General features: G+C 40.2%; 1 protein-coding gene across 1 annotated transcript in view; it reads left to right on the top strand.

Annotated features, from left to right (window-relative positions):
- Positions 1-12,548, top strand: part of LOC132853618 (fibrinogen C domain-containing protein 1-like) — an 83,832-nt gene that overhangs the window by 26,807 nt on the left and 44,477 nt on the right. Inside the window, exons 3-4 of the mRNA XM_060881501.1 lie at positions 6,864-7,032; positions 7,172-7,305. Coding sequence (XP_060737484.1) covers positions 6,864-7,032; positions 7,172-7,305 — 303 coding nt within the window. The remainder of the gene's footprint in view (positions 1-6,863; positions 7,033-7,171; positions 7,306-12,548) is intronic.

Raw genomic sequence — 12,548 nt, 5'->3', positions numbered from 1 at the left:
CATGAAATGACCAGGTGTAAAAAGGCACTCAGGCATGCAGTTTGGCATGTACCAGAAGTCAGCAAGCTGAGTTAGCAAGCTGAATAAACAGTCTACTATATATACAGTAAATATATAAATATATACATACATGTTATATACACATAGATGAATGTGAAATGTTGGCAGAATGTACAGTAATGATATAAAGATACATATAGATTAAAAAAAAAAGTGCAGATGTAATGAAGAGTAAAAAGGATAAACTATGTAATATGTACATGTATTGTACAGAGGTTATATACAGTGTTTTGTTTTGTGTTTGATTTGTAGTGATCTAGCGGTGTAGTGTAGAGTTCAGTAGTGTGATGGTGGATGGGAAAAAGCTGTCCCTGAACCTGCTGGTTCTGGTGCGTACAGTAAGTTCCTGTATCTCCTTCCTGATGGAAGGAGGTTAAACAGTTTATGACCGGGATGTGAAGAGTCTTTGATAATGTTGTGAGCTCTGTGCAGACATCTGCTGTGGTGACTGTGTTCAATGGCAGGTAGTTGAGTGCCAGTTATGCGTTGGTATATATTGTATGTTGGCCTCTTGGTAATCACCTACTTTGCCTAATAGTTATGGTTATGTCAATCACCATATAATCTATTAAGGTTATTCAGTAAAGAATTTCTTGCAGATTGAACTCCAGCAGAGCCACAAGTTTAAATTACAAGCCCTTCAGAGCTTTGAATTACTGTGTGTTAAAGCACTTTTCAGTTTTGTAGTGCTTTAGGAATGTAGACTGACCTAAAGACAGTGCTGTCTGGAGGTGCACTTTCAGATCTAGTGATTGTAGTGGGCAGGGGGATGATTTAGAGAAGCACCTGTGTAACCTTTAATAGTGTTGTTTGAGTCCTGACCAGCAGACTGAGACAGATGGGACCAACTGTCTCGCCACTTAGAGCAGACAGTGAACGAGGATCATATTTTTATTTGATTTCCTCAACCAGGCAGGAAATACAAGTCTTCATCATTGGGGATGAACCATCTACTGTAAATCGCTGTTGTGGGTCTGGTTCTAATTTGTCATATTCACTTAGGCAAGTTGTGAAATGGGATTTGAAATCGTTGCTTTAAGGGATCTGGGCTTTACGGCTTTAAAGAGCACCCGATCCCATGGTGATTATTTTAGAACTTTGGTCAAACTTTTCCAGTCACCTCCAGAAGAGAATTTGGGATGCACTTTTTTTTGGGATGCACTTTTTTTGAGAGAGCGGTATTATGCATTATTAGTATCAGACCGCCCCACTGAATCCCCCCATTATTTCCTCCCCCACTAATGACACTTGGGAATGAGTCACTGAGTAGTATAGAGGTGGTGGCCTTAGAAATGTTGTCATTAGTGGAGAAAATGAAAAAGATAGGAATGTATAGGAAGATAACTTGAAGGTGAAGATTCAGTTCTTTCAACTCCATTCATTCATTTGGAAAATGCTTCTATCTATAAAGCGACGTACTGTACAATCGAGCTGATAAGCTGACAGAAAGGGGCTTCCTCAGATCCTTAACCAGAAATCAGAGTGTTTCCTGGTATTACGCATCTTTTCCCTTTCTTAGTAATTTGAGTGCTCTTCTCATTTCGAATAAGAGGAATTTCTGATGTGATGAGTGCGTTCGCGGGGACACGGTGGCTTAGTGGTTAGCACGTTCGCCTCACACCTCCACGGTTGGGGGTTCGATTCCCGCCTCCACCTTGTGTGTGTGGAGTTTGCATGTTCTCCCCATTGCCTCGGGGGTTTCCTGCAGGTACTCCGGTTTCCTCCCCCGGTCCAAAGACATGCATGGTAGGTTGAATGGCATCTCTGGAAAATTGTCCGTAGTGTGTGATTGCGTGAGTGCATGAGAGTGTGTGAGCCCTGCGATGGGTTGGCACTCCGTCCAGGGTGTATCCTGCCTTGATGCCCGATGACGCCTGAGATAGGCACAGGCTCCCCGTGACCCGAGGTAGTTCGGATAAGCGGTAGAAGATGAATGAATGAATGAGTGCGTTCGCCACCTGGTTGTCTATAATGCCAAAAAAGGTCTTATTTTTTGGAGTTCTGACATCCATGTAGAAAATTTGGTCCATTTAGTGGACATCTTGGCAACACTCCTTGCCAGGGCTTTTAGTACATGGCAACAATCTTACTACTCTTACCAGATCGGGGAGAGATGTATAATCTAGGACCTGATCAACCAAAATGATTTTCAGCATGGATTTTTTTCCTTTGTTTATTTTGGGCCTGGAATTGTCCTTTTGGAGCATGAATAAGGTTCAACAACAAGGTTATCTTTAGTTTAACGTAAAACAAAATAAAACCGTATATAACATCTACCGGTTCAACCGGTTCAACATCTATACTGTCTCTGTCTGTAGCAGTCGTCTGACTTAGCACGATTCTCCGGATCATTAAAGATACCTGAGGATTCTGGCCTCATTTAACATTTCTTCCCCTCATTCTATGGAAACATAAAGCAGAGGAAGTGCAGAAAGCCCCATTACTGTACATTCACTAGAGTTAATAACACCACTTCAGTTTCACTATGTATCATATATGAAACTTAAGAAAGGCTGTTATACAGAATGATTAGCAGACTTAACGTCAGTGGAAATGTTTCACCAAACCCTCAGAGGAAAAAAAAAAAAAAAAAAAAACAATGGAAGAATGTTCTTTTAAAATTTATGACTTTGTTTTAATGTATATTTATTTTTATGATTCCCTACTTACAAACACACATTATTAGTTTAGAACTATTATACATCTCTGGTTAATTAATACTATTATTATGACTTAAGGTTTTAATTAAAATTTTTACTCTCTTACACATGGGATGGCGGTTTCCATTCTACAATCTTACACTTTTTGATAATGTGTATTTTAGTAATTGTGATGGAGGATAAATCGTAGTGGTAAAAAAAAAAAAAAAAAAAAAGGTCAGTCTTTGTAAAGATTAGCTAAGTGGGATTACCCCATACAGTGAATAAAGTTGTTGGATAGCAACATGTCATAGTGAAACAGATGACATACAGGCTGTCGAAAAAGTGATCACCAAAGTCTCACGAAAATTCCTCAAAGTCAGACTTAAATGTTCAAATGTAGTTCTCTCCATTTTAGACGTAATCAGACGTTAAAAAGCTATAGCACTATATTATGATTGCGATATGTCATTTTCAGAACTCTATATATTTCTTATAGTCTACTTCTACTGCATATTTATCATGGCCACATTTTGGCCTGAGCATAAAATTCGAATAAAATTAACGAAAGTAGTCTACAAGTTGTTCTCCTACTGTAGTTTCAGGCGATCTTGGCACTTCTCAATATGTGTTAAAAGCTCAGCCTTAGGAAAGGGCAGACTTGAGTCAAGAAGGTGGCTACAGGAGTATTTAACATTTTCTATAGTTAATTACCAGAGCAGCCGGTGAAATCGAGTGCTGTGGGTAATTGGCTGATGAGTCAGACCCTTTCCATCCATCTGCTGCCTAGTGAGAGACCTGTTTCACCAAGACAACACGGTTTTGCCCTTTCCCTTGAAGGAGTGTCAAGAAATAAGATTTTTTTTTTCATCTGTCAGACGTGCTGAAATTAATCCGCCCTGACACTTTCCCTGATCTCTTGGCAAAGCTGCATCTGTTGTGCGACTAAAATTAGTGGCACAAATATGTAAGTTTGTCTAAACATTCTTTGACTAAAATAATTCTTGCAATGACACCGAGCGGTGTTGAAGTGGAATGTTAATTCTGGAGGCGAAATAGCAGAATTTACGCTCTGATAATACCAATGCAGGCTCCATTAGCCTCAGGCAGTCTCACTGATCAACTCGTGGAACATTCTGACAAAACTGAGACTAATTTTGTATATTGAGTGCAAGCCCAGGCATGGCATTAAACCAACTCAACTATTTTCAATCCTCGTCCTCGTCCCGACTTATATAACCCGCTTATATATTTAGACCCATGTGAAACCTGCCAGTGATTTACAGAGACACTAGAAAACTCAGATTTTCTAAATGGCATGCATCAGAGAAGGAATAATGTTGTGAATGTCTTTGAGCGTACATTTAGTATAGCTTTAAGTGTTTTAATACAATAAAGCTGAACTGTGCAAAGCCAAAACTTTGTGGGTTGCAACAAAAAACTTTTACATAGCAATTTAATAGCAGCAATGTTATGATGCAATGGCTGGTTGAGAACGAGTCTTTTATATTTGTGGGAAATATGGACAGAGAGAGAGAGAGAGAGAGAGAGAGAGAGAGCAATAAATGTGTTTGTCAAGCTGAAGTAAAACTACACACTAATATACCCTCTCATTTTTGAGTAGAAAACAAAATTTGGTGCCTGTGCAGAACAAGAAGTATCAAAATCAAAGCAAATGGCGATAACCATGTTGACAATTTCCTGTTAAAAATAGTGATTCTTAAGACAAAACTAAAACCTAATCTACTATATAAATCTCTTCTTTCTGCTTGTGATTGCTTGGCACTGGATTGCTATTTTCTATTCAATTTCCTCTGATGCCTTTGTGTTCATTAATCTTACGTTCCACACTCAGATGCCCACTGGGTTAGAAAGCAAGAAAAAAAATCCCACTTTGTATGTGTGTATGATTAATGAATGCAACCCAACCATCTATTTTAAATAATGTTCACAAAGTAGCAGTGACCATCACTGAACGTTTATACAGTCCAATCTTAGTGCAGATCAAAACAAGCTTTATCTGCCAACAGCAAGCCAGCACAGGACTGAAACCATAATTACAAAGAAGTTAGATTAAACCTGACTTTAGTTTTTAACAGAGCATGTACAGTATTCAGACCTTTAGGTGCACATATCAGATGCTCCAGGATGAGCAGATTTTACATATTAATTGAATGCATTGCTATTGATAATCCTCTGTTTATTATGGGACATATTCTTGGGATTCCCACTGGAATCCAAAGGTTATGAGTGGGATTTGATGGATTACCATTGGAGCTGCTTCTTCGGAAATCATGAAGAATATATTATGGAAGCTTGTGAAAATCTAACTTTCTCTCACATGGAAAAGCCCAGAATGTTTGTGGGACTCACATGAAGCACGCATACTGTACAGTAACAACCATAAAACCTAAAGGATGTAATCGATTGACGGAATTCGTATAATCACTAATTATTTATTCATTCATTCATCTTTTAATTACTCCACTGTTTTAGTCAGTTTCATGGTGGACAGTTTCCAGTCTTTCCCGAGTGGAAGATTACATACCAGTCCATTCTATCACACCATACACACACACACCAGCATTCACACAGTCATTTACCGCAAGGGACAATTAGCATAGATGACTATTTTGTGACAACAGGAAGAAACCGACAAAGGCTCTTAGAGAGCGTGCGAATCTCCGCACAGACAGGATCCCAAGCTCAGGATCAACCTGAGGACGCTGAAGCCATGATGTGATAGCGCTGTGCCACTGTGCCACTGTGCCACCTCAATTACCAAAGAATCTTTACAAATAACATTATTAAGTCCATATATTACAAGTATTCACATTGCATGTCCTGAAAAAAGTAGTAAATTAGACCAAACCAGCATGCAAAACAAAACAACAATAAGAAGAATATACACTATAAAGTCCTAGTATAATAACACCTTTAATAGTTTAACAGTTCATTAAATGTTCATTCCAAACGATTAGCCGTTAGACATTTTGACGGGAATCCTTTAACACACGCCACACACACACGTTTATCTAATATTAAATATTACGACAGTTGATATTAGGAATTAGAGATGTGACTCGTACAGTATGATTACATAATTCAGATTGAATTTTTTTTTTTTATAGAACTTGCTAGAAAGGTGAGCTCACTGACAAAAAAACTGTTGCTTGAGGAGGAGGATTTATTTTTGTGCGGGCATAAGTGGGTTGTCAGAAATTATGCCCACATTATAAAGACCACATTATGAATACGAACATGCGGTGATAATTTAGACAGGAACTGCCCAGTCTAAATTAGGCTAGTTGTTTGTTTATGTATTGTAAAAGTAAAAAGAACTAAATTTATTCAAATAAAAACAGGATTCAATACATTCTTATGCACGTCTTTCGCAGTTTGAGAAAACAACATTGATGGCCGTTTTGTTTTTTTTTTCTCTATATTTAATTTTATTTAAATTTACTTTAAAAACAAACAAACAAAAAAAACACTGGTTCTGGTTGAGGCCAGACCCATGTAGGGTTTATATCCAGTACAGATTCAGATGCAAACACTTGGAGTAGATAGAGTTTTTACACAAATTTTTACATTTAAATTTCATTTAACTGCAAAATCGACATTTTTTTTATTGATGTCTTGGATGAAGGACAATACTGCAGTACACTTTTAGGTAGTGCATGTAGCATGACATATTCAGGCTGTGAAGGAAAAGCATCAACCAGTGAGAGCATGTAGCCTCTTACCTTGTGGTTGTCATGTATAATTCACTTTTTTTGGTACGTTTTTTTTTAAATTCCTAGTAGTGGCCACCCGATTCAGGAATGACAGGTAAGCGTGGTTGCTGTGCTACAGTATGTGCTGTGAGACGAATCCGTGCTGGTTTCTTCACAAGGTGACCAGTGCATGCACTGCCATGATTGTCATGGGTATTGCAACACACACACACAAACACACACAAACACACACACACATGTAAAAAAGACAACACCCTGGATAGCTTGGTGCTTTTCACATATCAGGTCCGTCAGAAACAATCTTTGGTAATTGACGACTGGGATTTTCACAGGTGCTGCTGCAGAGCTGACTCACATTCCCTGCTGTCTAAAACACATTACATTTAGAGTCAGCATTGTCAAGAAATGTCTCTCTCTTGTGCTTCAGCTGCTGTCCGAGAGCCAAAGTAACATGATGAAGGTGGTAAACACAGTGAGTGACGTGTTCGACTCCATGCAGAAGGAACCTGGCAGCATGAAGGTGTTCCTGAAGGCAGACTTGCAGAGGGCTCCAGTGCGCAGTGGAATCAGACCCAGGGGGTGTTCCAGCGGAGAGGGTAAAGACTCATGTCATTAGCTTACCATCCTCATTTGGTTTGTGTAGACTTTTCTTCAAACTCATCAAAATTCACTTCTTATAAGATAGTGTTTGGTGGAGGTTTGATGATCTTGGTGCTTTTTTTTTTTTTTTTGCAGGACGACCAAGAGACTGCAGTGACATCTATGCTAGTGGACAGCGTGAAGATGGGATCTACTCCATCTTTCCCATACACTTTCCCACAGGCTTTCAGGTTTACTGCGACATGAGCACAGAAGGAGGTGGCTGGACGGTGAGGCCTGGTTCTCTGATTATCGAATCCTTTGTTTGGTCATGGAGATCTTTATAATGAGGTTTTGCTAAAGGAGTGACTTTAAACTGTGCTTTCAATGTTTACCAGGAAGCAGACCAACATGTTGCACATTTTTAATCCTTAAAAGACTTAAATCTTAATGATATATCAGTGCTATTTAGTGCTGGGTTATTTTTCATTGGCTACGTTGATTGGCTCTACTACAGTAATTTTTTGAGTTATTGGTGGTTCAGTCAACTGAAATGCTGCAGGGGACCAAAAGTCTTAAATCGTTGTGGAAAATGCTTCTGAAAATGTGGTATTCTGTTTAATATTACTGAAAGTTGTGAAAATTACATATTATCAGCAACAACTTGAATGACAGTACACTTGAGATGTCACCGACTTTACAAGTTTGTGTAAAATCTGATGATTTGCGTCAGATCAAATCCGTCAGCATGCCATCTGAACACGCGCTGCAGTGGTAAGGATAAGACTCATAAAATCTGTGTGACATCTTAAATATCAATTGATCAAGATTTCCTTTTCCAACATTTTCTTTTTTGTATTATAAATTTCAAAATTGGGGGGCACGGTGGCTTAGTGGTTAGTACGTTCGCCTCACACCTCCAGGGTTGGGGGTTCGATTCCCGCCTCCGCCTTGTGTGTGTGGAGTGTGTGCATGTTCTCCCCGTGCCTCGGGGGTTTCCTCCGGGTACTCCGGTTTCCTCCCCCAGTCCAAAGACATGCATGGTAGGTTGATTGGCATCTCTGGAAAATTGTCCGTAGTGTGTGATTGCGTGAGTGAATGAGAGTGTGTGTGTGCCCTGTGATGGGTTGGCACTCCGTCCAGGGTGTATCCTGCCTTGATGCAAGATGACGCCTGAGATAGGCACAGGCTCCCCGTGACCCGAGGTAGTTTGGATAAGCGGTAGAAAATGAATGAATGAATGAATGAGATTTCAAAATCCTGATTTTCTCCAATTTTGCTCCAATTTGCTATAAAAAAGTTTGATATAAAAATCCCAGAACATGGTCTCAATCTTTTGGACAGCAGAAGATGTGTAGACATCTGACCTTCACACCTACATGTAGTTTTTTCCTAAATTCTTGACCCAAATTTGTTTACACACAATTGCACAAGATGCTGTAACATTAAAATTTTCCTTCACTGGAGCTAAAAGCCGAACAGGATGACAATGTGTTCCAGTATGGTAATGTCCATGTGCACAGAATGAGCTCCATGAAGGAATGGTTAGCCACTTTTGGAGTGAAAACTGAACATCTGAACTGGAACAGCAGCTGAACCCCAGGCCTCCTCACCTGACATCAGTGCCTGATCTCACTAATTCTCTTGTGGCTGAATGAGCACAAATCCCCACAGCCACAATCCACAATCTGGTGAAAAGCCTTCCATGAAGAGTGGAGATTATTCTAAGGCCGCGTTCACACTGCAAGTCTTAATGCTCAATTCGGATATTTTGCTCAGATCTGATTTTTTTTGTTTGGCTGTTCACATTACCTTTTAAAATGTGGCCTATATCAGATACCAGTGTGAACTGTTTGCTGTTTCGAACTGACCCGCATGCGCAAACGAACAATAACAATGACGTCACACGCAGCACGCCGTTGCGCTAAAGTTAGCAAGGTTATGGAGGAAGTAAGCATTTTCGCTTTTCTTTCTAAATGTTTGTGTAATGGCAGCACAGAGACGCAGTGTTTTGAAAAATTTGATTATTTGATCCATTCTGTAGGCGTAGTCACGTTTGTGTGCGTACTCGCCGGCGCATAATTGTGACGAATGTCGATGTAGATTGACGTAAAAGTCGCATCAAATCCGCCTCGGTTGTTCACACTGCGGCCACATTGGAAAAAATCAGATTTGGGTCTGATTCAGGACCACATATGGAAGTGGTCTGAATCTGATTTGAAAAAATCAGATCTGGGCTAGATTTGAGTGTTCACATTACTCCTGAAGAAGTCTGACCTGGTCACTTGACCCCAAAAAAATCAGATTTGGGCCACTTTTACCTGCAGTGTGAACGTGGCCTCCAACTGGAATTCTAGAATGGGATGCTCAAGAAGCACATATGAATGTAATGGTCAGGTGTCCATAAAAACCTTGGATCCAAGCCATGTAATGTAGATAACAGTGAAAAGTACCAAGTGGGAAGCAATAGTCGACCTGGTGATAAGCATCCTTTATGGATGGGCCACCACAGAAGCTGGTGTGTGTGTATGTGTATGTGTGTGTATGTGAGATTTATAAAATTCAAGCATTTTCTAAAACTAGTAATCCACTGTGCTTATATAACTTGCTTCTATCTCATCTGAATAGAGTGTAGGCTGATGACCTAAAACCTACTGAAAGGGAGTTAAATGGATAGATGTGTCCATAGTTAATTTTTAGAATAATCCACCCACAAAACGTACCAAACACACTTAGCTTGATTATCAGAACAATGCTGCTACAGATATTTTTTGATTTCTTGCTTTACACCATTTCTATTTGGTTATTACACTGAGGAGATAATCTGTTGAGAGAGCCACGTTAACCCCAGATTCCCACCAAAGACCCTAAATAGCTGTTGGAACAGGTGCTAGCCAAGGGTTTAACATGCCAGCAGGACCGTTTTGTGGAGCCTTAGAGAGACCGAGCATAGAAATGACATGGCAATATGCAGTCTCGTGGTGTCTCTGACGTACGCCAAGTTCCGGTAGTCTGTAAAAATGAAACATAGATATCTAGATAGCATTTGCTTACATTTTAGTCGTTTTAATGTCAGTCATTATGTAAGGAAATTCATGGGCTTGAAATCTCTTGTATAAATCCACTGACGTCGCGTGACATACAGCTAAGTACGGTGACCCATACTCAGAATTCGTTCTCTGCATTTAACCCATCCAAAGTGCACACACACAGCAGTGAACACACACACACCGTGAACACACATCCGGAGCAGTGGGCAGCCATTTATGCTGCGGCACCCGGGGAGCAGTTGGGGGGGTTCGGTGCCTTGCTCAAGGGCACCTCAGTCGTGGTATTGCCGGCCCGAGACTCGAACCCACAACCTTAGGGTTAGGAGTCAAACTCTCTAACCATTAAGCCACGACTTCCCCCCAATTCGTCGTACACCAATAACAAAGCAGCTTTGAATGTGTTGGAGAATTTTTTCTCCAACACCATTTTTTCAGGTATCAAAAATTTTAAAAACACTTCTTGTTTGATTCATATTGCTTTATGATATATGGGATTTTTTAGACTGTGTATGATTATGAGTACATGATGTTTGGTACACTATATGTAGGTTGCTGCTGTGTTATGATAACAGTGAATTCCTTGTGTTTAGTTAAGTTTAGAAGAAGTTATAGTGTTTTAATGGTGTCTTTATCTTTAGAGAGTGTGAGGGTGGCTGACCTGAGCTCACAGAGGAATATCAGAGAGCATAGTCATTAAAAATAAATGCAAGTTGCAATGAATTGCACCTTGACTCACAACTAAAGTGTTAGAGTGAGGAAAAGGGATGTGCACAGGTGTTAGTGCTCAGTGCTCACAGAATTGAAGTTCTCCTATGCTACAGTTTAATGATCAAGCTCACTGATACTATTGTGCATGCTCAGGTCGGCAGCTTTGTGCCCTCTGTTAAAAATGTTTAAAGGCTTTGTATTGAAGGAAGATGTTTAGGTTTCTCTTTTTGGTGTTATATTATAGCACATAAGGGGAAGTCGTGGCCTAATGGTTAGAGAGTTTGACTCCTAATCCTAAGGTTGTGGGTTCGAGTCTCGGGCCGGCAATACCACGACTAACGTGCCCTTGAGCAAGGCACCAAATCCCCCCCTGCTGCCCGCTGCTCCGGGTGTGTGTTCACGGTGTGTGTGTTCACTGCTGTGTGTGTGCACTTTGGATGGGTTAAATGCAGAGAATGAATTCTGAGTATGGGTCACCGTACTTAGCCGTATGTCACTCACTCACTCACTCACATTATACACACTGCTTTGCTTTGAGGGCTATCATTAATGGTGTAATATTTCCAGTTTGCTGACATTTTATGTTGTTGGTTTATTAGTGCGATGATTTACACTAGACTTGTGTCACATAGTAGCTTTTGGTATTGGAGGTTAGTATCTGAGAGAGGAAGTATATGAGTAAATGATACAGTACACGTATCATTACTGCAGAGCTATTTTGAATAAATTACACTGGTATGCAATGCTTACTTCTATCCTTGGAACTTGTTCATTTCAACATTTTTAACACAAAATAATTTCAACATTTCACTATACAAAGAGATCTGCCATGACATCATCATGCAACAAGAGAACGTGAACGATTAAAAACATATTTTCGCCCTTCCCGTTGTCACAACCTGGATGGAAGGAGACAGACCCGTACGCAGGATAGCTTCAAATGAAAGGGGTTTAATAAATAATGACGACAAAGACACAAATGACGATAACTGAGACAATACGAATGACGACACTTAACATAGACTAGACATGACGAGGGTTAAACGTAACTAATGATTCCGCGCTGCCATCGGCAACGCGGCTCACTTAAATATAAAAGACAATGATGACACAATATGGATCAGGTGTGACGACAGGGAGGAGCAGACAAAGGCGGGGCAGACACGAGGCAAGGAACGACAACAAATGCACATGGCCAAAAAGTCCGGGCTGAGTCCTGACACCCGTCATGTCCGATGCAGGACAAAGCTCTCAATTTAGTCAGATTTGCTTTAGTCTGAGAATGTATTGGCCTTATTTTTTCCCCCTCCCAAGCCCATCAACACCAGTGGGATCCTGAGAAGCAAGAATGGATCTGTTATGAGAAATTAATAGTTGCAATGTCTCTATTCATCATCTCTGGCCTCCAGCATTTTTGCTGATGAGGGTAAGCTGGAGAGGAGCAGATTGAGTTCAGACAACAGACGAGAGAGAGAAGATGGAGAAGGAAGTGAGGGAAGGAGGGAGGTGGTGAAGATTGTTTAGAAAAATGGAATGGGACTTCCTAGTTGTCTAGCATACACACCCTTCAGGTCAAAGCTCTGTTTATCAAACTCATGCAAATGAAACATCATCAGACTGTTTTTTTCCTTCACGTTCCTCCTCTTGATACTTCATTTTAAGTTACTTTTGCTGCAAGAAATACAGAAAGATGAACAAAATTCATTAAAAAGCAGTACATCTCTGTAACAAACAGTGGTTAATTGGAGCAGATACTTTTGCTGCCAAAATCAGAT

The sequence above is a fragment of the Tachysurus vachellii genome, chromosome 11 (assembly GCF_030014155.1).
Source record: "Tachysurus vachellii isolate PV-2020 chromosome 11, HZAU_Pvac_v1, whole genome shotgun sequence".
Taxonomy (NCBI): Eukaryota; Metazoa; Chordata; class Actinopteri; order Siluriformes; family Bagridae; genus Tachysurus; species Tachysurus vachellii.
The sequence above is the reverse complement of the archived record's forward strand: the minus strand, read 5'-3'. Positions and strand labels throughout refer to the sequence as shown.